General features: G+C 54.1%; 6 protein-coding genes across 6 annotated transcripts; 1 reads left to right on the forward strand and 5 right to left on the reverse strand.

Annotated features, from left to right (window-relative positions):
- Positions 1-1,537: 1,537 nt before the first annotated feature.
- UCRPA7_5380 (putative acetyl-coenzyme a transporter 1 protein) lies at positions 1,538-3,324 on the reverse strand (the record flags this gene model as incomplete). The annotated part of the gene is made up of 2 exons (XM_007917927.1): positions 1,538-1,871; positions 1,925-3,324. The coding sequence occupies 2 exons, from the start codon at positions 3,322-3,324 to the stop codon at positions 1,538-1,540; spliced, it is 1,734 nt and encodes a 577-aa protein (XP_007916118.1).
- Positions 3,325-4,225: 901 nt separating this feature from the next.
- On the forward strand, positions 4,226-5,135 carry UCRPA7_5381 (putative cenp-o kinetochore centromere component protein; the record flags this gene model as incomplete). Its single annotated transcript, XM_007917928.1, has 2 exons — positions 4,226-4,274; positions 4,333-5,135. The coding sequence occupies 2 exons, from the start codon at positions 4,226-4,228 to the stop codon at positions 5,133-5,135; spliced, it is 852 nt and encodes a 283-aa protein (XP_007916119.1).
- A 1,297-nt stretch (positions 5,136-6,432) lies between these two features.
- UCRPA7_5382 (hypothetical protein) lies at positions 6,433-7,173 on the reverse strand (the record flags this gene model as incomplete). Its single annotated transcript, XM_007917929.1, has 1 exon — positions 6,433-7,173. One exon carries the CDS (start codon positions 7,171-7,173, stop codon positions 6,433-6,435), a length of 741 nt encoding a protein of 246 aa, XP_007916120.1.
- Positions 7,174-10,048: 2,875 nt separating this feature from the next.
- UCRPA7_5383 (putative myosin class ii heavy chain protein) lies at positions 10,049-15,277 on the reverse strand (the record flags this gene model as incomplete). The annotated part of the gene is made up of 1 exon (XM_007917930.1): positions 10,049-15,277. The coding sequence occupies one exon, from the start codon at positions 15,275-15,277 to the stop codon at positions 10,049-10,051; it is 5,229 nt and encodes a 1,742-aa protein (XP_007916121.1).
- A 3,636-nt stretch (positions 15,278-18,913) lies between these two features.
- On the reverse strand, positions 18,914-19,463 carry UCRPA7_5384 (putative neurofilament medium polypeptide protein; the record flags this gene model as incomplete). The annotated part of the gene is made up of 2 exons (XM_007917931.1): positions 18,914-19,008; positions 19,109-19,463. The coding sequence occupies 2 exons, from the start codon at positions 19,461-19,463 to the stop codon at positions 18,914-18,916; spliced, it is 450 nt and encodes a 149-aa protein (XP_007916122.1).
- A 1,130-nt stretch (positions 19,464-20,593) lies between these two features.
- UCRPA7_5385 (putative cell wall protein) lies at positions 20,594-21,418 on the reverse strand (the record flags this gene model as incomplete). The annotated part of the gene is made up of 1 exon (XM_007917932.1): positions 20,594-21,418. The coding sequence occupies one exon, from the start codon at positions 21,416-21,418 to the stop codon at positions 20,594-20,596; it is 825 nt and encodes a 274-aa protein (XP_007916123.1).
- Positions 21,419-23,296: the final 1,878 nt, after the last annotated feature.

The raw sequence follows: 23,296 nt of genomic DNA on the forward strand, positions 1-23,296 counted from the left end.
GTCTCCTGCATTGCCCACGGCTCGGATGCCCCCGCCACCACCACCCCTACCGCCACCATCGAGATTCCTGAGACCAGCGTCTTACTACGGCAATACACTACCACCAAGAGTGCCGAGACCAGTCTCTTACTATGGCGATACACGACCACAACGGCGCACTTCGGTCAGCAACATGAGAGATGTTGTGACAGAAGTGGGGAGATCTCAAGGTTCCGAAGACACTCGAGACCGCAGAGAATTTCCAACTCCTTACGCATGGAGTGCAGCAGGTCCACCGTATCCGCCGCCGCCACCACCCACAATACCGAGAGCTGTAACGTACGGGAGACCAGCAACGTACAGCGATATACAGCCACGCCGGCACAACTCAGTGGACGATATCCGGGGTGCTGTGTCAGAAGTTGGAAGATCTCAAGCCACTAGAGACACTCGAAGCCAAAGACCACCTACATATTATCCCCCTCCACAACCTCATGACTGGGATACAGCCCAGGTGCCACCTCCGCTACGACCGCTGCGGAAATCAGTAGTGTTCGATGATGATCTGGAGCCCCAAAAGCGCCGGTCGGCTATCTCTCTGAACGAACTGTACTCATCGCTTGAGCCCGAGACAAAGGAAGCGAAATCCCCCTTACCGGCGCAAATTTCTGAAACAATGCCTGCCCCCCAGTCACTCAGCGAATATCAACGCCCACTACAATCGGACCTCATAGCCGGAGGCATACCGAGTTCGTCAACGGAGACTCTCCCCCTGACCGCGGAAGCGCTGCGGCAGTTCACCAGGAAGTATCACCACAACAAGAGCCGAACAAATCCCGTCGTCCATCAGGAGTCATCTCGGTCTAGCACGCGTGGAACGATCAATACAAGCTCATCGAGAGCGACAAGGACGTCGGCAACAACCGCGGCGACGACCCGGTCAGGCATTGGCGACGAGGACATCGCGATACGTGTGTCGGGGACCGGCGTGCTCCAGATAGGCGGTGCGGAGATTGCATACAAGGATGGCGAAGAAATCAACATCAGCCAAGCAAGAGCAAGTGGCGCAGTTGACGAGGAAGACGCCACTAGACCTGACGACCGACGAGTAGAACAGATGTTTTTGGACATGATGTGGAGACGTGGTTGGAACCATTTTCCCGAACGTGTTCGCCGACATATGCTCGCCTACCCGCCCGCAAGGAAATGGACGTTGATCAATGCGTATCGCCTTTCCCAGTCCCGACGACCGGCAGTGCGGCGGTTTGAACGAGCGCGACAAACCGCAACGGACGGCGATAATGTTGTCGAGGCACGAGTGATGATTGATGAACACAGTAATGACTATATGAAAAAGGTATCAGACAGGGGCTTGGACGATATGAAGTACAAATAAGTCTTGTGACAGCCTATCTAGTGTCCGATCAAGTCAGATGAATTTAAGTCTAGTTAACTACACCAACGTATACACATATCGATATGCTCAATGATATTTACATTTCGTATACATTATCTTATTTATACATGCTTTAGCTGCCACCTTGAGCGTATAGTAGCTTTACTTGGCCCCTGATAACCTCCATGCCCTCAGGGGCAGACTTTGTAGTTGTAGCACCTTCGGCTTGATGAACATCAGGAAGGTCACAACGCCAATGAGAACGCAGATGATGTTGACGGTGTAGTACCCGTCCCGAATCGTCTCGCATGTCCCGCCTCCGTTTATACATCTCTCCTTGTCAGCCTGAATGGCGCAAGAGAATGCCTCTGTTACAAGGGGCGCAGTCAGCTCCTTTGCGGGATCCGGTTTGCCAGGGTGGCAGGTCGCTGCTGTGAAAGCGTCCACCATTTTCAGCACAAAGAACCGCGGGAAAGTACCGCCAAGATTGGAGACGCTGCATACGGTTAGCATCTCGTCGTATGATTATGTAGAGGAAGTTAGACTTACGTTGCAAGCAAGGTCATGTAGGTGCCACCAATGACGGGATCTGCAATCCTAGCGTGGAAAGCCGCCACGGCGACGAACATGACCGTGTTCATGAAGGTGGAGAAGATGTGCTCGAGAATAACCACCACCAGATACCACGGCGTCACACCTTCAGCGGGGAAGATGATGACCGTGAACTGAGCAAAGAGCGCCGCTACCAGCCGTCCTGCAAAGCCCCAGCACCATAGCCGCATGGGCGTGTACTGCTGCGACCATTTGCCCGCATAGTAACCCAAACTCATCTCGAAGGGAAAGTCGATGAGAACCGTCAGCGCCATGTTATCCGTGCCAAAGCCCTTGTCGAGAAGTTTGAGATTTGTAACGCCGTCGTTTGCCTGGAAGCCGATCTTTGCAATAAGATGCACGATGATGATGGTTTGAATGTTCTTCAACTTCAAGACGCCCCACATGATCTTGTACACATCCCAGATACCGTCTTCGTTTCGAGTCTTTTCCTCACGCTTCATGATCGCCAAACCGATCGTCACGACGATGTACGCCCAGCCTGCAAAGGTCAGGTATCCACCCAGGCTGATCAGACCGTAATCCAAGGGTTCAGTGCGGAAATAGCGATTCGCAAAGTCTTTCGAGTTGAAAGCCAAGAAGATGGTATACGAGAGGAATTGACCAGCAGTCAGGCCAACAGTCTGCGCGGTGGAAGCATAGGAAATGTTACCCGGAGTCAAAAGAGTAAGAGCCCAGCCATCGACCGCGATATCCTGAGTGGCGCACATGAGCACCAGGAAGAACCACCAGCCCGTAAAGTTCCACACTGTTGGTCCACCCGGCTTGCCTACAGCAGCCATCATACCCTCTACCACAGACCCCAGGTAGAGCATCCCGATACCAGAGAGGAATTGAATTGGCAAAATCCAACTCTTCCGTCGACCGACCTTGGGGCTCCATATCGCATCCACAATGGGACTCCATAGAAGTTTTAATGAGTAAGGGTATGAAGCCAGACTGAAGACTCCAATCTCGCCGTAAGACATATGATTCTTAAGTAAAAATGGTACAGAGCCGGTCGCCAATCCCAGCGGTACACCTTGGAGGAAGTACAGCAGTACTAGCAGACCAAAATTCCTCTGGTCGTGTATCGGAAGGTCCCAGAAGCCATGGTTGTTCACCGTCGGCGTCTTCGGCACAGCGTCATCCAGACTGAAAGAATCTCGCGCCATGAGGTTCGCCGTGACCGTATCCGAGTCGTGCTGTGCGGCGCCCTTGCGTCGATATTCGATGTTGCTCATCTTGCCGTTTCCGTTGCCGTTGGCGTGGCCGTTCGCCTCGTCTCCTGGCGTGGAGATGGAGAGCGAGGTCCCGTTTTGCTTGGGGGATTTGGCACGTCGAGTTCGGACACCCATTAGGGTATTGTGAGGGTCGTCGTCGTCCGGGTCGGATGAAGCTTCGTCAAAGTCGTCAGCGCCGAGGAGGGCTCGCGTATCTTGCGGATCTGAAGAGAGCTTGGCTTTCTGCCGTGAGGTGGAGCTCTCGCCGTGGTTGAAGACAGGGTACAGATTATCGAGTTCTTGAGCTTCGCCCGAGTGAGTTGGGAGTATATTGTTGTTACTGCGTGAGAACGTCCTTGAATGAGCGACAAAGTTTTCGTTGAATGATGTAGGCATCCATGTAAGTCAAGGTCGCCGAGGTCAAGAGGTCTTGGTGGCCTCTTCAGATCGGCGAACGGAAGCTCAGGGCTAGAGAATATCGGAACAACTAAGGCGATGTCTGCCTCGTGATTGGGAAATGCACGGAGCCACACAGGTGTCGAGCAACAATAGGCAGTGACCGGGGACGGAAGCAAGCGAAGCTCTGTCGGGCGCGGGCAGGGATAGGGCTACCGTGGCCTTTTTGCGACCAGCCGAAGTGGCAAAACTTTGAACGAAGGGACGACACGAAAACGTCAATATCACAATAATCGGCGAACTGAAGAGCCCGCCAAGAATGGAAGAAAGTGAAGAAACGAAAATGCTCCTCCAAGGATTGTGACCGGAGCTCTCTGCGTTGAGATGAGCCTTTCCAGCACTTCTCGCAAATTATCAATCTGGCTTACTTCAGATCCGATCCCACCTTGATAACTTTAATGGTCCGGAGAAAAATACGCCGCCCTCCGCCCTGTCCTCACAGTCTCAGGGGCTTCCTTGTTAGCCAGGAACCAACCGAAAGGCGGGGTGTGCAGTGCAGCCGGGCTGGCGGTTGTTAGCGGCCTAAGCCTAGACGCGTCGAACGCGTCCCCTAGGCTTGCCAGATGCCACCAACACAATCATGGCATCGACAGACTTAGACGACGAAATCGCCGCGCTCGAGGCGCGAGGTAAGAGAAGATGACCAATTGAGAGATAGAGATAGCATCAATTGCTAATGCATCGCAGCCGAGACCCTCAAGAAGCAAGTCAAACTCGAGGCATCAACACTCCTATCAAACATCACCGCGAGCGAGCTCCTCAACGGTCTGTCAAAGCGTGCCCTCAGAGACCATAAGGATGTCCAGGCCTACGCACAGCAGCAGGAAGCCTACAAACAGCAGTGCCTCTACCGCGCATGCGCCAGCATCACCACCTTCAAGGTGCGCGACCCGGATCCGAACGCGGTGGACGGCGGCAAGGTGCTGGGCGTGCGCATCGAGGTCATGAACCGCGCAAAGTTCATCCGGCCTTACTATGTGCTCCTGAACCGACCGTACGGCGACAGTCGCGGCTTGCGTGTGCACAGGCACACAGTGCCGCCGTGCATTCCGCTCTCGGGACTCGCGGCGCGGTACCTGCCGCCTCCTGCGAGAGCGGATGATGGCGAGCAGCAACGGAGCGCAAAGAAGCAGGATCTCGCGCGGTTTGTGAGGACGCTGAGACGGGAGATTGTCAGATATCACAATCGCATTGCGGTCATTGCAGATCTCCGCAAGGCCGTTGGACTCGACGCCAAGAAGAAGAAGGGCAGGAAGAGCCTCGATGAGAGCCCATTGGTGGACATCAGCGCCGCAGACCCGGAGGCAAAGCAAATCAAGGTCGAGTGGAGAGACGGCCGGACAGGACGTCTCATTATCGGCGACGATGGAGAGGTTGTCAAGCTGCTCGTGTTTGAAGGACAAAGCCGTGATCGCGATGCAACACGGGAGCTGCTGGGCGAAGGCACAGCAAGGTTGGAGGACTTGGCCAAGAAGATGGGGGCTGTTTGAGAGGAATGATGTGCCAAACAGACCTCCCACGACATGGTAACGGATTCCTGTGCAAAGCACTGATAACGCGAGCATCTGTTCACTTACGGCTCCGAGCCATCCGACACCATTGGGCGCATCGGGTCCACAGGTTGAGAATCCAGGATATCAAGGGTCTCAGCATCAAAGCCAAGCATTTCGCCCGTGCTTTGGACGATCACCCGATAATTCCGACAATATCCCTACAACTAGGAGTGGTTTGACCGGCACAGGATCCTGGGGACATGGCTCACAGCCCATGACGACACATCCTGTGTACAAAACATCTGGCTCATGCTATATGCCATGCCGTCCAAGCTATAGCAACCGCGTAGGCGAGCTCAACAGGAGAAACGCGTGCGAGTCGTGCCCCATAGCTTAATATACCACGTCATGCGGTAATGCAGCGACCCACGACCCAGTGACGCGGCACACCACCACATCAGGGCCTCTGGAATGGCGGGGGCGGGTCGGGAGCGGACGGCGGATAAGTGTCTGAGGAGGGAGAGGCGGCGAAGCGAGATCAGCTCCCAGCGCGGCTATTCTTGCAGGATCGACCGCCGTCCAAACGAACGGACTCCCTCGCGTCACGATGTGTCATGTTTAATATCAATATTGAGAGCACGCAGACTCTTCAGTTCAGCCCCAAGCGATTCACACGTTCGGTGCGTCTGTAGTCAATGTATGTCTCCTGGGGAATTTGATGAACGCGCTTTCATTACACGATGCATTACTATTATTACAATGCCGAGCCTTCGAACCGACCAAGCAAGAGTCCCAGCTGGTGGGCCACCGATTCCTGTTGGCCCCCTGGATGTGCCTTTCCCGTCCCGTGCTCTCATATATCGTCACAGTCTGTTTTGTCCAACGCCTACCACCGACCATCCAACCAAGAGAATCATACACGCAACACCGATATATTATCCAAGTTAATTACAATCAGGCGAGGGCCCCATCAGACACCGTCCCGCATGGGACACAGGTCTCGCGGCACTCTCTCGCCTCACACCACTGGCCTGTCATCTTGCAAGGCAGCGGGTAGAAATCTGACAGAAATGGGAACAGCGTATGTCGATGCTCTTCGATCGGCTCACCGGTGTTTTCCCGGTGCCATGATGAAGCGAGAAGAAGAAAAAGGTGTGTGTAAATGGTGTGCACAAGATGAAGGGAAATGTGTGTGTGTGGTGTGTGTGTTTTGCTTTCCAGTGACCGAACCGGAAACCCATGCAATTTTTACCATCCCGTTATGCCCTTGGCTGCCTGAAGCCCCTGAATGGGTTTAGATCAGGGCAGCAACGAGCGCCGCAGCAGCAGCCAGCGCACCGCCGGCACGCTGAGCATTCAGCGCCGCACCGGCCGTGACGACGGCGCCCGTCGTGGTGGTGGGCGCAGCGCTGATGGTGCCGACCTCCGTGGTGGTAGGCACGGGCGTCGCCGTGATGACTGGCGGAGTGACGACGGTGGTGGCCGAGACGATCGGCACGCTGGACACGGGGGTCTCGATGCTCACGCTGACGACGGGCGAGCTCTCGACGGGCGGTAGCGAGTACGAGGGCACCTCTGACGACGAGGGCAGCGGGGCATATGTGGTGATCTCCTCTGCTGTCGTCGTCGGGGCCGGCGCCTCGGAGTAGCTGATGACGACGGTGGAGGTGGATGGGGCAGGGGTTGCGGTGACTGTCTCCTCTGTCTCTGTCTCTGTGACGGGGCAGATGGTGGTGCTGACGGGGACGACGACGGTGGTCAGGACTGTGCTGTGGGCGGGGCAGAGAGTCACGGTGGGTGCGCAGCTTGTGACGGTCTGGGTAGAAGTGGCATAGACGGTGCTGGTCGTCCACTTGGGCTTGTGGCCCCAGGTCTTGGTCTTCCAGACCTTTGTGGTGGTAGAGTCGCAATCCTCAGTCGGCTGCGACCAGGTAGGCCAGTGCTTTGGCTTGTGACCATCGTAGTCGTCGTCGTGATCACCGCCAGCCATGGCGAGCGCCGTGAAGGCGGTGAAGGCGAGGATTGTGGACTTCATGGTGATGATGTTGGAGCGTATGTATGATATTATTCTATGTAAGTGAGGTGTATGTCCGGTATGAGAGCAGTTATAATAGAGTTAAGAGATGATGATGCACGGGAAGTCTTCTTCTGTTTTCAGCGAGAGACGAGAACGAATGTGGTGGTATCAATGATACGTGAAGAGAGAGGAAGAAGAAGAAGGACCAGACCTGGTGTTGAAGAGGGCCGGGCTTCCTATTTGAGTGTTTCTTGATCCTCTTTCCTCTCTCCTCTCTGCATCCGCTGCCCACTGGGACAGGAACAGGAACAGGAGACACCGTTGAGCAGGTTGTGGCCATGCGGCCATGCTCTCCAGGCCAAGTCATGCAACGCCCGAACAGGACAGGGGTAGTGTACAAGATACGTACACCTTGCAGGCCACCCGGCTGAATGACGGCAAGGAGGAGGAGCCAAGGAGGGAGACCCCCAGCAGCCTTGTCCAGGGGATGGTGGAAGAAGGGGCATGTTTCCCTACTCGCCCACCAAACACCCACCGGTAGTCGATCAATGTGGTTGTACGCTGCTCCCGTTCTTGTCGTCCCCTGGGCACGAGCGACCACCGAGACAGATCTCAAAAATAGACCGAGGAAAAAGCAAGCGTTTACTCCTAGGAAGGAGGGGACCCTGCGAGCCGCCCGTCTTTCCATGGTGTTCCTCCTCGAACGGCTAAACAAAAGCTAGATGTGATTATTTAGTAGGGAGCAGTATAGCGTTCGATCCCTTGCTTGCCGCACGATCCCCCAGACACAGAGTCTAGATGAAGCTGCGGCTGGTCTCTGGCTGCCGTCACAGCGGCGGGCGGGAGAGAGACTCGTCTAATCCACTCCAGCTAAGACGTCAGTCAGTCTGTGGATCAGTCAGTCAACCTGCGGTATAGTACAATACCGGTATAGTAGAGCACGCCTGTTTCTCGCAAGCATCATCACAGGAGGAAGAGGAAGAGGACAGCGACATCGGTGTTTCGAAATGGGAGCACCGCCACCAGTGCCCTCCCTCCTTCCTTTGGGCTGTACCGGTACTCGAGTAAGGGTCCTCATCAGTGTTCCTGGCCTACGGTATGCGCTGGCCTGGCGGTGAGAGGGTTGATCAATGATCAACGATCAATGATCGGTGCATGGAGCATGGAGCATTGGTGATTCCCCCCTCGTCCCAATCCAAAAGGTGAGGATGCACGAGGCACCGCATCTTCAATGCGACCCCGCCGCGCGAAGAGTGACAAGCACCACCAACCAGCACCGCCCACCTCCCAAGACTCAAGACTCATGCAAAATGCAGAGCCCATGCACGCAACCGCATCGTCGATGGGTACCTGCATTGACGGCACCCCACCCAGCTCACCTTGCTTTATCTTACCTACTACGTACGGACCTTGCCTGCCTGCGCCCATCGCAAATCAGGGTTATCTTAGCGTCCTCTCTCCTTTCGATAGGGGGCCGTAGGGAGCCGTAGGGGGGTCTGCGATCGCAGCTAGAGTCGCTAGAACACAGCGACTCGACGCACCCTGCATAACACTAGCCCACCTTACGCAGTACTAGGCGGCACATATACAGCGAGGAGGCCCAGCACAGCACAGCCTCGGGGGTGCGTGTTTCAAAATCAAACCCAAACCCCAGGCTTGGCTTGGGAAAGTGACTCGCAACTTGCTTCTTTCTTTTCCTGCTCCTCCTTTTCTTGTGCCCAGCCAAGGACACCCTTACCGGTAAACTCGATGGCGATCCCGCCCACAGGAAAAGGAAACGCCGGCTCTTGCACCACCTTGCACCATCTTGGACCATCAACACACACAGACTTCCAAGGAAGGGGGTTTGAGTTGAGTCGGCCAAAGCAGTTCAGTGACACCACATCCCATTTCCTGTGGCCCCAATTGCCGGCGGGATCGCCCATGATGTCAGGAGCCAGGAGCTTTTGCTTGCTTGCCTGCCGTACGTAGATTGCCTCTCTGTCTACTTGACTGTACCTATACTGTATTTCCTTTTGGTCTTGGCCGATTTGCGGCACGAAACACCGGTGCACGGCAGAGCAGGGGGAGCAGAAGGTGAGTCGAGAGACCATTAAGATGGCCACTTAAGGGACAATCAACACCTTATTTTCCCTTGTGTGGTGCGGTGCGAGCTGGGTCTCGTTATTATCCTGAACCCCCGGTCCAACCGAACTTGTCGCCAAAACATCCCTCTTTCTGATTCCAGGTGCTACGTAATAGGGGGCGTCGTCGAAGATCTCGTCCCGTTTCCAAGATTTGGCATCTCACCCCTTCTGTGTTCGACAATTCATTGTTGTTGGGCAAGAACTGCTCGGCTGTCTCCCCATGTTACGACACACTGCATTGCTGTCGATTAAATATTCGCCACTACAACATGGGACAGGATCACGACATGCAGTATGAGGCACAACTGACTGAAACGAGTTTTTGACGATAATTTATTACATGCTATTAGATCTAGCTAGATAGACGGGCCTTCGACGCTTTCACACCAGCATCGAAGCACGGGTAAGAACGAGCGTAAAATCTTTTTCGAGTCCTCCCTCCTCCTTTTTTCCGCTATGCAAATGTGCGTCGTGACGACTTCTCTCAAAAAGACAAAGGAAATAATGGGTGGTTTAAATAGCTTTGTGGGTTCCAATCTTGTGTGGTCATTGGGTTGTGCTGAAAAAAGCAAACTGAATTGCTGAAGGGGGTATCATTCTAGTGCAGTGTCCTTGTGCAAAAGGTCGAAAAAATATTCAAGCAACATGTAATGCGTCGTGAGATCTGCCCCAATTCGCTTCTCATATAACAAAGGAAAATGGTGGCTCGGGTCGTCGCCCGAACCAGATATTCGAGCTCGTGTAAGTGCCAAGCTCGACAGTAGCACCTAGTCATCCTCGAAGAAACCAGCATCATCAAACTCCTCGGCGTGAGCATCAGAATCATAAGCCGAGGATCGCATCATCGGTGGAGTCGACGGCATGCCTCTGCTCTGCCGCCGAGGCGGTGTGCTACGAGAAGGCATCTTCTCCTGTTGTCTGAGGCTTGCAGAAGGGCCGCGCGGGCGGTTGGCAAGGTCCTGGGCTGTAAAGCGCCGGCCAGTGCTCGAGAACGCCGTCGGCTGACCCTGTGATGGCGGGGTTTGTCGTAGCCCGGAAGCGGGCGGCGTCAGTAGGCCACCGAGAAAGCTGCTCTGAGAGGCAGGGCTGTCTCTTCGAGGAGTCGAGTTCTTAGCCGGTGCGGGTGATGACAAGACACTAGAGATGTTTCCAAAAGTGCCTTGGTTGCCGCTCTTTCTCCAATTACCCCATGCAGCTGCAAGAGGTCCAACAGCTTGCGCAACTCTCGGTGTTGCGGCGTCACGGATTGTGGAAGCAATGTTGGGAAGGTTGATTGAGGAGCCGCCGTTCATAGCCCTCTCGCGCTCTTGCTCCTCCATTTGCAGATTGGCCTTCAGCCGGATAGCTGCGTCCTTGACAGCTTCCTTGTCAAAGTCCTCCCGAGCGAGGGCTGCAATTATGTCCTGAAGATCAGAGTGTCTCACATCGAGAAGCTCACGAAGCCAGATGATCTCATCATCACGCTTAGAGATCTTTGTCTCGGCGTCAGGATCAAGCTTGGCAATGAGTTGCTCAAGTTCCTCGATCTTCTGCTCACGCTCTTGCAGCTGCTCCTGTAGAACCATGATAGATTCTCGAAGAGCCTGTGGGGAGATCTTCTCCGGCAGTTCCATGGCCTTCGAAACAGCCTTAGGCTGGGCTAGAGCAGCGGTCTGAAGAGCAGCTTGAACCGGCGACACTGCCTTTGCAGCTAGTGCAGCTGCCCGTGCAGCTTCTTGAGCGATTTCGAGCTTCTCTTCAAGGTGAGCGACACGGTCCTGCAGGTGTTCCGACTTGGATGTCGAGATGCTCAAGCGCTCTAGGAGATTCTGCTCAGCTCGTTGAGCATCCTCGGCAGTGTTGCTAAGTTGGCGCTCATAACGAGCCTGTAGATCTTCCAGCTCGTTCTGATGCTTTCGAGCAAGGTCCTCAAGATCAGAGTTCTTTGTATTTTGCGCCTCTTCCAAAAGCATTTCGTGACGGGCCTTAGCCGTATCAGCATCGAGCTTCACCTGGTCGAGTTGCGAACGCAATTTCGAGATTTGGTCCTCAAGCTCCTCGCGAACGACATTGACTTCATGGTTAGCGTCTTCAAGCTCGGCTTGCATGGTATCACGTGTGCGTTGGACTTCTCGGGCGCCAGACTCTCTTGCTTCCTCGAACTCAGCTTGGTAGCGCAGAGCAGTCTGCTGTAGCTTATGGTTTTCTGTGCGAAGTTCTCCGAGAAGGTTCTCAAGTCTCTTGCTTTCATTAACAGCTCTCATGCCTTGACGTTCACCGTTCTCGAGCCTCTCAATCTCCTTTTCGAGACGCTCACGCGTAGCAGCTTCGGCTTGGAGCCTGGCATCAAGAACTTCCTGTCGTGCAAGCATAGCTTGTTCCTTCTTAGTACGACGGGCGTTCTCCTCGGTGATCTCCCGAGCAGCGCGGGATACGTCTTCCTGAACAGCAACGAGCTTGCTGCGATAGTTGTCACGCAGACGCTCGTTTTCTTGCAGCTGTGTGCCAAGAGTATCGATCAACTTCTTCATGTGCTTGTTCTCCTCAAGAGCCTGGGCGAGGTCATCACCCTGGCGACGAGACACATCAATGGCGCGCTCAGCTTCTGAGCGCCAGTGACGGGCTTCTTGGCGGGCGTCGCGGAGATCGACTTCAGTAACATTGACACGGTTTTGAAGGTCACTCTGTGTTTTCTGGGCGTTCGCAGCCGCTGCCTCCAGCAGTGACAAGCGCATCGTACTCTTGCCACGACCTTCTTCAGTCGACCTGAGCTTAGCCTCCTTCTCCTCGAGTGTCTCGCGAAGACGGTTTTCTTCTTCGGATGAGATTCGGAGAAGGCGTTGGACCTCCGAAAGCCTGTCTTCAGCTGTTCGACGGTTGCTCACCTCCTCCTCTGTCCGATCTTCTTGGTGCTTCAGTCTATCCTCAAGATCGGCAACCCGCTGATCGTAAGCGCTTCTGTTCATGATCTCAACCTCGATCCTTGTCTCGGCCATCTGCAATTTTCTTTCAAAGTCGGCAGCAAGGTCTTCAGCAGTTCTCCTGGATGATATTTCGGTCTCATTCTTGGACTCTTCAAGACGGAGACGCTGCTCAAGCTCGGCAAACTTAGCCTGTAGCTCATTGTATTTGTTGCTTAGATCCTCTTGGCCTTCCAACATGACTGGCTGGGGTGGAGTGGCAGGCATGCGCTTTTCAACAGCGTCTTCAACGATGTTGCGAAGATCCTCGCCTCGGAAATCAAGGTGCAGAGATTGGCTAAATTGCTCCTTCATCTCCTCCATAGCCTTCAGAAGTGGCGCTATGGATTCATTTGAGCCTGGTTGGGTAGCAACAGGTGCCGGCGCATTGCGCTGCTGGTTGGCAAATGCCTCCATGACAGCAACCCGGATTTGCTCCATTTTCTTGTCGCGCCGTGGGCTCATAGAACGACGTGGAACGGGCATCTCGTCGTCTTCATCATCCGCGTCACTATGTTGAAGCTCTGCCGACATGCTTCTTCGCTCACGTCGGCTTGAGGGTGTGCCTCGGGACATAGCAGCAAGCACATGCTGAATGCCATCCAAAGTTTTCTCCATGGGACCCAGTCGAGCAGCCAACAGTCCCCCGACGACTTCATTAACACGGCCATCAAAGAAGTTTGCGCGCGCATCAAGCTTGAGCTGTTCGTCATCACTGAAAGCGCCTTCCCAGTCACTAGGAGGTAGGCTCTCGCTGGTGTTAATGCGATTGACCCCGTTCTCAGAAAACTGAGCACTCTGTGGTGGATCGACAAAAGGGTCTTCGAGCTCTGTCGAAGGCATAGGCTGATGTATCTCTCCGGGCAAAGCGCGGTATTCTCGCGGCGGATGTAGTTGCAGATTCGCCTCGTTGGTGACGGCGGCAAGGGGAATATGGCGTGTAGGACTCGGCTGGTGCCAGCGAGGTGATGCCATAGTCTTATTGACTCCCATGGTTGGATCTTGCTCGTTAAGGTGCTGCATGATAGCATCGATTTCCTCGAAAGAAGGAGAGATATCTCTGCCAGGAGCATCTTCCCCTTCAACAGCCAGAGCTGGTGGTTCCTCAAATTGCGGAATACTGTCTTGTGTATTATCCAGCTCTTCGGTCTCGACAGGGGACACGATTGGTGCTTCTGCATCGCTCTGGTTCGAGATTTGCTCCTCCTCGGGCTCAGCCGGCGGTGATACAGCATATCGTGAGGCAGAAAGACCAGCCGGTGGAGGAGAAGGAGTAGCCGCGTATCTTGATGCTGACAGGCCCTTGGCGACAGGTGAAGGGGAAGCAGCAAATCTTGATGACGATAATCCGGGGGCAGGATCTGCGACTGGAGTTGCCACCCGAGGGGGTTCCGGCTCGTCATGCTGAACCACAACTTCCTCTTCGACCGGTTCCTCGATGGCCTCCTCAGTGGGCTCCTCGAAGGATGCTGGCACAGGAGTTTGTTCCTTCTCGTCCTCGGACTGGGCCCCGAAGAAGGATACCCCAGGCATGAATGGTTTAGCTGTTGCCGAAAGAGTCTTCTTGTGGCGTGGCTTAAACTTGTCTTCACCAAATGGTCTGGCGATATCAAAGTTTTGTACCTCAACTTCGGACTTGAGCTCGAACGGTGCCCAGTTCATAGTGCTCTGGTCAGGGGAAATCTCTGAAGGACTTGTAGTATCCTTGAGATCTGTAGACTCCGAAACCATGGTAGATGACAGTGCCATCTCGGGAGCAACATGTTCCTCCTCCTCTTCCTCTGCCGGTTTATCATCAGCGCTAGCTTGCTCAACTTCGATACTAGGCTCGGGCGTAGCTTCGGAGAAAGAAGGTTCCGGCGTTGGCTCGGCAAACATTGGCACGTCATCACCATCTGCGTTGTTGCCTCTGAATCTCTTGGCCCGAAATTCACCAATGATTCTTCCATTCTCGTCCTCTTGTAGGACTTCGACAGGAGGTGATTTCTCGCGGCTAGGCGGACGGACAATCGGGACAGCCTTGCTCTCCTTGGCAGGCTTGACGATATCTGGAAGGTTAAGGTCAATGTTGCCGAAGATTGAGCTTGCTCTGTTTCCAACACTTTCGCTTCCTGACTGAGGTGGTGTTGTTATAGAAGGCGTAAAGGCAGGGGCATCTGCACGGAACTTGGGACCCGATGCAGAGAAGTTGAAGTTTGTCTGGCCCGGTGAGAACGCAGGCGCATTGACATTGATCTTCGAGCTGGAAACTGTAGTAGGAATACTGAACTGGCTCGAATTGGCAGATAAGGGAGGTTGTGGCACTGATCCAGCCTGGAAAGGTTGAAAAGTGTTGCTCGAGAAAACAAACTGTGAGGGCTTGAAACTGCTTGTTGGGTTGAACTTGAACTCTGGAGCTTCCACATTCAGCTTAGATAGTGAAGGTTTGCTACCATGGCTGGGGCGTCGCGAACCGCCTGCAACGGAACCGCCTTCAGACCAAGGATTGCTCGTTGTCGAGAAAGATCTCTGATGTGGAAGCTTACTGAAGCTAGATGTGAGCACAGGCGTGCCTAGATTGCTGGGGTTTGTCTCGATTTCATCGTCCACTCTCGGAGAACCTCTCTCTTGCGCCGGCTTTGGCTTGTTGAAGCTTCCCTCGTCAGTGCTATCTCTCACTTCATCCTGGTCGAAATACTTCTGAGACAGCGAATGACCTCTACTGTGAGGCTGGGGGTGATGCAAGACCAGATCATCGCCAGCAGCATTAGTACGGTGCGGTAGTTCTGGCGCGAACTGAACAGAAGCTTCTCTGGCATGAACAGGCCCAGCATTCTCAGTTTCGTTGGGAGGGCTATAGTCCTCGTCATGGTCAATCTGAGATCGAATCTGTTCTTCGAGGTGATACTCGGCTTCGTCAATCTCCTTCTGCAGGCTAGCACTCGCGTTGTGGCTGACGAATCGAGGAGGCTCGGGAGTTTTGGATGGGCTCTTGCTTGGTGGTTCCTCTTCAACCTCTCGCAATTCCTGAAGACGAGGTGATGCCCTAGCAGATTGGAAGTGTTGGTGTGGCAGCATAGGATACTGGAGTGACTGGTGGCGCTGGTGCAAGTTCATTCCAGGTTGGAATCCATCCGGCGAGAATGGTGATGTAGGCGACATCATGGAGCTCAAATTAGCAAGAGACGGCGAGCCACCGCGGTGCATCGATTGTTGTTGAAGCAGCATTGCTTGAGGGGAGAAGGGGGAGGTCTGCTGTTCCGGGAAGCCAAAGGGGCTTTGGCCCGCTGAAATCGAAATAGATTGGCGGGGATTGTACTTTCCGTTGAAGGAAGCAGGCGAAGCAATCGAGGTGATCCCCGGGCTCTGAGTTGGGAAAGGGAACTGCTGGATGTGCGCGCTTGATGCGGATGATGTCGGGATCGGAGGTGAGAATGGCAGTGGAGGATACTGTGTGACCGAAGCCTGGCGGCTCATGGCTGATGTCGCTGGCGAGATAGATGGTGGTGGCGCTGGATCGTCATCGCCCATCGATACTCCAAGAGCTCGCAGCTTGGCCTCCAGGAGCTCATTTTGATAATCTTTCCATGCATTCAGATCCGGAAGCATGACCTTATATTTCCGCTCCGATCTTTCTCGTATCATATCTGTCATGCTAGGCCACTCATCTCTGCTCTGAGAGCGGTGCTCGATAGGGAGTGGTGAGTAACCGATCGGGGCATCCAGATCAAACCCATCAATGTTATAGCCCAGCTGCTCCCAGGATCTCAGCATGCTGGTGACAGCAGAAGAGTTAAGAGGCATCGGAGCCTTCCCCGGCCGTCCTCTTTCATCATCTCGTGGGAGCAAAACCAATATGTTCTTGCCTTTCCACGGTACCTTCTTCTTCAGACGCGGCGTTACAGCTGGTTCTTTCTTAACTGCCGCCTTTTGCGGTGTACTCGGTAGTGGTACATTGACGTCGGCGGAGCCATTCAATGAAGCATACTCCTTTTGGGGCGTTCCCGGGACTGCTACAGGAGCCTGGACAGATTCTCCAATACTCTGCTCCATTGCCACGTCAGTGTTAGCCTTCTCTACATCAGGGTTAGACATGTTTGCAACTGCTCTGTTTGACAGAGATGCAAGATTGCCTTGTTTGAGTGTTTCGGTGCTCGATCGTTTCCGCGGATGCCGTCGAGAAACGCGTCGAGAGTGAGCTGCCGAAACAAGTCTTGCTCTTGGAGTTCTAAGATCGTTCTCCTCAAGCCACGGGGCTTCGTCTCCTGAAATTGAGCCGCTCAGTGAAGAGTGCTCACTACCTGTGCCGTCGCTAAGCCAATGGCGACGTTCAGCGTTCTCGTCAGCGGCCGTGTGCTGACGGATCCAATCTTCCGTCAGTCCGCGTACCGGTCTTCGAGCGCGATTAGCAAGGACAGCCGCGCTAGTTAGAACCTGTGGTTGTTCCTCCGATTCCTCGTGGTCCAGCAATGGCGCAGGGCGAAGAAAAGGGGTGTGAAGTTCGAGACGATGAATAGGCGAGTCCTCCGATGGCTCACTACTAAAGCTCTGCCGACGAAGATGGCCTCTGTCAGATCGAGGATACGGAGATCCCCAGCTGGCAGTGACGTATGGGTTGTCTTCGTTCTCAGCCTCAGGGGGCGGTGTCCTCAGGAATTCCAACGCTCGCGCAGGCAACTGAGGCGCAGGGAGCGGCGGGAGAACTGGAGACTGCTCGCCGTCGTCTGCAGTGGATGTGGTTGACAGTGCCGGGGAGCTCGGCGGCGATTGGAGTTGAGACCGAGTCTCTTGAGGACCGTCCTGTGCAGATGCACGAGGAGGAAGTGGAGGCGACGAGTTGGGAGACGACGTTTTTACTTCAACCTTGATGGCGGCAGGGGTCAGTAAGGATGTGAGACAAAAATGCTGGGGTGCGGCCGGTGGTGCCAGACACGGACGGCACCAGCGCAACGATGGGTGAATTCTTACCACGAGGAGATCAGCGCAGACGAGAAACTCGCCGTCTGCAGCTAGATCTCTATTAAATCACGGTGCCCAAAGCTCTTTGCCGCCCCGAGAATATCTCTCTCGTTTTCGGGGAAGACAAAGGAGTTGTTGTCGTCGTCGCCGGGGCTGCCTTTTGGTCGCGATGCCGACGCGTTCCCAGTAAAACGGCGCGCGGGTGTCTGCGTGGCCCTTTTTGCTGGCGACGGAGCTGGTACGTAGACGTGCAAGTCTAGTGACCGCGGGGGTGTTGCATTAAAATAAAGGGGGGGAGAAGAAAGAAGAATTAAAGGAGCGACAGGAAGACAGAAAACGAACAACTCGTCGTAGCCGAAAACATCGGATCGCCGTTCGCGCTGCCAGAAAAGGGGAGACTTCGAGATGAGAGATACTGAAGAGGGCCTCGAAGGTCAGGCTCGGCAGGAGAAGACAGCGAGCGGAAAGACACGCGAAGGACAGCAGCACCAGGGTGGAGGAGGTAAGGTAAGGTTGAGAAGAGAGGTAGGGATCCGGTCGTGAGACAGAGGGAAGAAAAGAGTCGTGGGCCAGCTAATCTAATTATTTTTCTGCTGGGATGTCTGACTGAGAATGGCTGAGTGGCAGCTAGCAGCAGGTCGCTCTTTCTTCATTTGATCCATGCAGCGAGGAGGCGGCGGTACCTACCTTAGCAGTTAGACAGGCCAATTTGACGGGAGCCCTGCCTGCTGGTCGTGGCCAGCGCATTGGCCCAGGCAATCTCGCTCATTCGCCCGATGGAGAATACCCCTTGACCGATGCATGTGCAAGTAGACGACGCGCTCATTTCCGCGTCGAAGGATACCCCGCTCTCAAGTACCCTCTATCAAATGACTTGTTCCTACCCACCGATCCAAAAAAGACCTTCCAGAATCCTGCCATCGTTTGCTGTCATTTTAATAGAGCAGGGTAGCATCACAACCTTGAACGGTTTGCCTCCTTTGACTATACAGGCCCACCGGTTCATGTTCGCGATGCTGTCGGAGAATGACACGACACGACGACACGATAGAGAGACTCTCCAATTGCGGGGCCTTCCCAAGGGACCTCCCGACCTAGGCCGAGTCTAACGGACGGGGCCTAGGATAGACCCTTTCTTTTTGAGCGGTCCGTCTGTTGCTGCACGTGCGAAACGACTCTATTCAACGTTTACAAAGAAAGTTAAACTGACTTCACTTTGTCTACACTTCGTGTCAGCTTGGTCCATATGTTTATTGACATCTCATCCCCTCAAATGTATTCAATGCCATGGCAATTGATAACTTGACAATTTAGTGGGATGTCGAGAATGCTTCGTAGTGGGGCAGCGTAATTTGTCTCTGGTCCCCAGCCTTCCCCAGTCTGGCGGTCGCGTTCCTTGCTCCATATCAACCAAATCTCTTTGAACATAAGCTAAGTTAGCTCCTTAATTGACTTTCGGCCCGCCAGTTCATAAGAGCCCGGAGAACAACAACGCATTGCAATCGTAACTGTTAGATTTGGGTTTGCACAACTATTCAGTGTTTTTTTTTGACAGAATTCATACCTACTCCTCGACTACGAGGTAGTCTAGAAGGCCCACCGTCACTCATATCGCAGGCCTCCATGTTATGTCCCTCGCATTTTGCCAGAACCAAAGACGCTCCAAAACTCCAAGAATCACAACGTAGCCGCTCTTCAGCCAAACCGCAGGGCTCTGCCCTTCTGTATCCCTTTCATCTGACCATCGTGATAAAATTAACTCTCGCAGAAGAAGTCAAAGTCAGCATTCGAGCTAACAAGCGACGTAAACGCCGTCTCCGTCGAGCTCGTTGCCGCGCTCTTGCACTCCGCTATCAACGCACATCAGCCTTCCATCCATCCATCCATTGACCACAACCACAACCAAGATCCTCTCCCCCCCATCGAAACAAGAGACACAGGGAAACTTACTCGTCTGCTGGTCGCAATCACTGACGGGGAAGTCCGCCGTGCCATTGTTGCTCAGCTCCGCGCAGGCGTTGTGCTGGTTGTCGCACGCGCGGTTCGCCGCCGACTGGAAGTCGGTGAACGTGTCGCCGTCCACCTCGAACGGCCGCTGCGTGTCGCCGCTGTTGGTGATGGCCGACGCCTTGATCCCGCCCAGCGCCCCCGTGAAGCTCTGCAGGTTCGTGCTGCTGTCCGCCGACTGCCGCGGGTAGACCACGCCCGCCCCGAAGCCGCGCCGCACCTCCTGCGTGATGTCGAGGCTCCCGGCGTGCGCGGCGACGGCCGCGAGGGCGACGAGGAGGAGGTTGCTGCCGAGCATGATGGTGGTCTTTTTTTGGAGGTGAGGAATAGACTTGATATCCTGCGATCGACGTGTAGAGCCGTGTGAAGTTGTGGAGTCTGTGCAGTGCTATCTCCAGAGTCGGCGTATATTGATATCCAGTACTTCGATTTTTCAGAATCTCGTAGGGTCCGCAACTGTTCAATGAGTATGAAATCGGGGAAAATAAGAACATTGATTCCATTCAAAGTCTTTAATTGCCTTGTCTTGTTGTCGACGTCGAGTTTCTCGGCCGAGCGACCCTGAAACGCGCATCTTCGAGGGGTTCGGTAGAGGACCCGGCCGGTCTGAAACGGTGCTGAGACAACGGTCTCTGCCACCACCAAGCCTCTACTTATCCGCCAGGATAGATACTTGCTGGAGCATCAAAGATTATTGTGTTTTATTAACAAAGCTCTGCCATCTTCTACCAAGGTAGTAACAGTAACCCTCAGTGAGAAGATTATGCTACCCTGGTCGAACTGAAATATGTTATCCTGGCGAAGGAGTATCGCACCAATAAATTGGATGATATCCAGACTGAAAAATGCTTAATTGAGAACAGAGATTCAGATGACAAGTTGACAGGGATCTTTTGAGAATATTGTATTAAAATCATCATATTGGATGAATACAGTGATGTTAAGCTTGGTCTATCGACGCTCGAGGGCGCGGTGCGGTGCGTGGCCTTCAAAAATGACAAGAAATCGCCGTCTCACTCTCTCCTCCCATATCGTCCTCCTCCACTTAGAAATTTCCACCGAGAAAGGAGATCAAAATGTTTTCCTCTCGAGTCCACACGAACTGCTCAGCTGAAGACCAGCCACTGCATCGCGATTCTCATAGACAAGATACGCCTGGGATCCTCTAGTAGTAGCTAGCCGCCGAAGCAATGATTATGTTTAAGGAAAATGAGTCTCTATCCGTTACTTTGGGATATACCCCCAAAAGGTTGTTTTTGTGATACGATGCCATGCCATGCAAAGACTGGGTTTGCCGTCGAACGCCGGTTGACCGGAAAAAGAAAAAAGCAAGATATTGACAGATTGGTGTGATGGTGGAGGGTGGCCTATACACAGCGAAATCGACTATTGCCGGAGTCGAGGCTTCTCACGCTCGAACGACTCGAACTAGAAATTGGACGACGCGTTCACCTGGGTAGGTGCGTGATAGCTCTCGAGCGTGCTCTGGAAGGGTGATCGACCGTTACCGGGGGAGCCGCCAGCGTCGCTCTTCTGCTCGGGCTGACCGAAGCCGTTGTTGTAGCCCATCAGATCATCGTTCTCATCGGCACTCTTCTTGCGGCCCCAGATTCTCCAGGCGAAGAGACCACCGACGGCCAGGATGATCGCACCACCAACACCCACGACGACTCCGATAATGGTGTTCTTAGTCTTGGTCGACATACCCTTGTCATTGTCGCTGCCGTTGCTTGAAAGACTGGCAGTAGGGGTCGTGACAGACTCGGAGGTGTAGGACGAAGTAGACCCATCAGAAGCGGTAGTCATGACCACTACAGTCTTAGTGGATAGTGGGACAGACGTGGTCTTGGAGGTTGATGAAGACTCCTCGGATGATGTGGTGGAGGATGACTCGGAGGTGCTAGTTGGCTCGTCCGAGGAGGTTGAGGAAGGCGTCGAGGTTGTGCGAGGAGTTGTGCTCGTCGTGCGCGGCGTGGTAGACGTAAAGATCGTCGATGAAGGCTCTGCAGAGGTGGTCGTCTCGACGCTGACGATGCTACTGGTTGGTGTGGCATCATCGTCAGTTGCTGTCGCTGATGTAACGGCGGCTCCCGTAGCGCTGGCATCGTCCTGGTCGTCATCTCCGCCTGCTTGCCTCTCCATGATCTCGAAGCTTGCCTTGCCAATGGCGTCCGCGTCGATCATGAATGTGTGGGCGACATGAAGAAAGGAGAGTGCTACGATGAGTAGCTGGAATAATCGTGTCGAGTACATGATGACTGTGTGGTGAGGGTTGATGGGGGTGAAAGGTTGATAGATGGATCACGCTTCCGACGTCGAAGACGATGCCCGAAGGGATTGGAAACTCAATGTCCTCGACAAAGAATTATATTGAGACGACCCAAGCTGGCCAGTCAGTCAGATGCAGACTGCGTTGGCAGAGCAGAATGCTAATACGCGACAGGGACTGTGTCACGTAGAGGTCGTACGGGCGGCAGGAGCAGCCAAATGAAAGGGGGCCCTGTCGAGTTTCGAATCAAATCGACACGGCAACACTAGAAAGCCGACAATACCGTGTCTCTGGGTCGGTCGCAGTCGGTAGTCGTCACGGTCGAGATAATGGAAAGAAACAGTCGTGTATCCGGAGCAGAAAGGCGTCGAAATATGGAGAAGGGAATAAAGAAGCGAGCGTCGAGGTTGGGTGTGTGGTGTGTTGACTGGAGAGGTCAGATTATTAAAAGAGAGTGAAGCAAAGTGTGAGGTGAGCTGGTTGTGGTTGCGTGTTCGAGGGGGGGACGGAAGTACCGTCACACACACACACACACACCAGAAACAAAAGGCCTAGACAGCGACTGCATGGCACCAGCAAAACACACGCAACGTCCTACGACCAAGATACTGGCACTAACGCAAAACAATGACGCATTGTATGCACTTATGTCAACACTCCTACCAAACGGACCCTCAGTCTAGACTGCGGCAGGAAAAGAAACGGTGCAGCAGGTGACAATGCTGCAGGCCTCTCTCGGCTCTACTCGTACTGTACTGTCTAAGCCTTCCTCAGCGCTCACTCACCCACTCACTCACTCGCGGTACAGCACTGAGCCGAGCGCGCAGGAAGCAAAAAGTTCTTGTTAGCGGGAAAGGGGACTCGTATTCAGAACCCACAATGCCCACCTTGGTGCCACCTCCCAGCGAATTACTGCATGGTAGTGCCCGTCAACGACCCACTCAGGGTCCACCGCCCACTGAATGTCTTGGCCCGTCTTTGCCTCGAGCCTCTGTGTGGTCGCTGCCCGTCAACTCAACTGTCCATGCGTGTGTTTCTGCTCGATGTTCAACTCAATGCCTGAGGAACGATGGTCTTGGTCTTGGTCTTGGTCTTGTATCCAAAATTAATCAATCAGCAACGCCCCTGGTCCCTGGACCACCTCCTGGCCGCATCCCGACACCTCAGCATGGCTGCCATGGCTACTGATTGGCTGCTCCTGGTTCTCCATGGAGACCACCATCAAGGGTCATGTACATGTCCTGTATGTTGTGCTGTCAGCGCCGCTGATGAACAGTTGCAGAAGCCTCTTATGCCAGTGGGTAGTCTCTACCAGCTCCCAGCGAGTCCTCCGTCGAAGCCTTGGAAGCCTTGGAAGCCTTGGAAGCCTTCGAGATCTTCACCATCTCGGGCGGCTGCGCCTACTCTGGGGAATTACAGTCTCCCGTGCGCTGTTATGCAGCCCGTACGCATGAAATAGCAGTGGCACCAGCTCAAGACCCCAAAATACGGATGCGCAACCGATCAACACGGGGTAGAGACACCGTCATGCCTCTCGACAGGCTTCTCTCCTGGTGATCCCTTACCCCGAACAACCTCTCCGTCAGAACACAAAACCAAGAATGGCGCACGCGATGATCGCCGTCAACGATGTTTCGGGCGTTGATTGCGAAATAGGAAAAACCAGGTTTCTGCAAATAGTTTCCTGCCCCAGAAAGAAAGGGGTCAAAGAACAGACGTCGGTACAGTATCGTCATCGCCGGCCTGGCATGCCGAAACCGGTTTTCTACCGTCCCTCGCCTATCTGGTCGCCGTAGCTCATTTTGAGTGCACGATTTGCGTCTCTGATGATACCTTACCGCAGAGGTCCTAGAGGCCTCATG

The sequence above is a fragment of the Phaeoacremonium minimum genome (genome assembly GCF_000392275.1).
Source record: "Phaeoacremonium minimum UCRPA7 unplaced genomic scaffold PA7_03_scaffold_413, whole genome shotgun sequence".
In the NCBI taxonomy this organism is placed as follows: Eukaryota; Fungi; Ascomycota; class Sordariomycetes; order Togniniales; family Togniniaceae; genus Phaeoacremonium; species Phaeoacremonium minimum.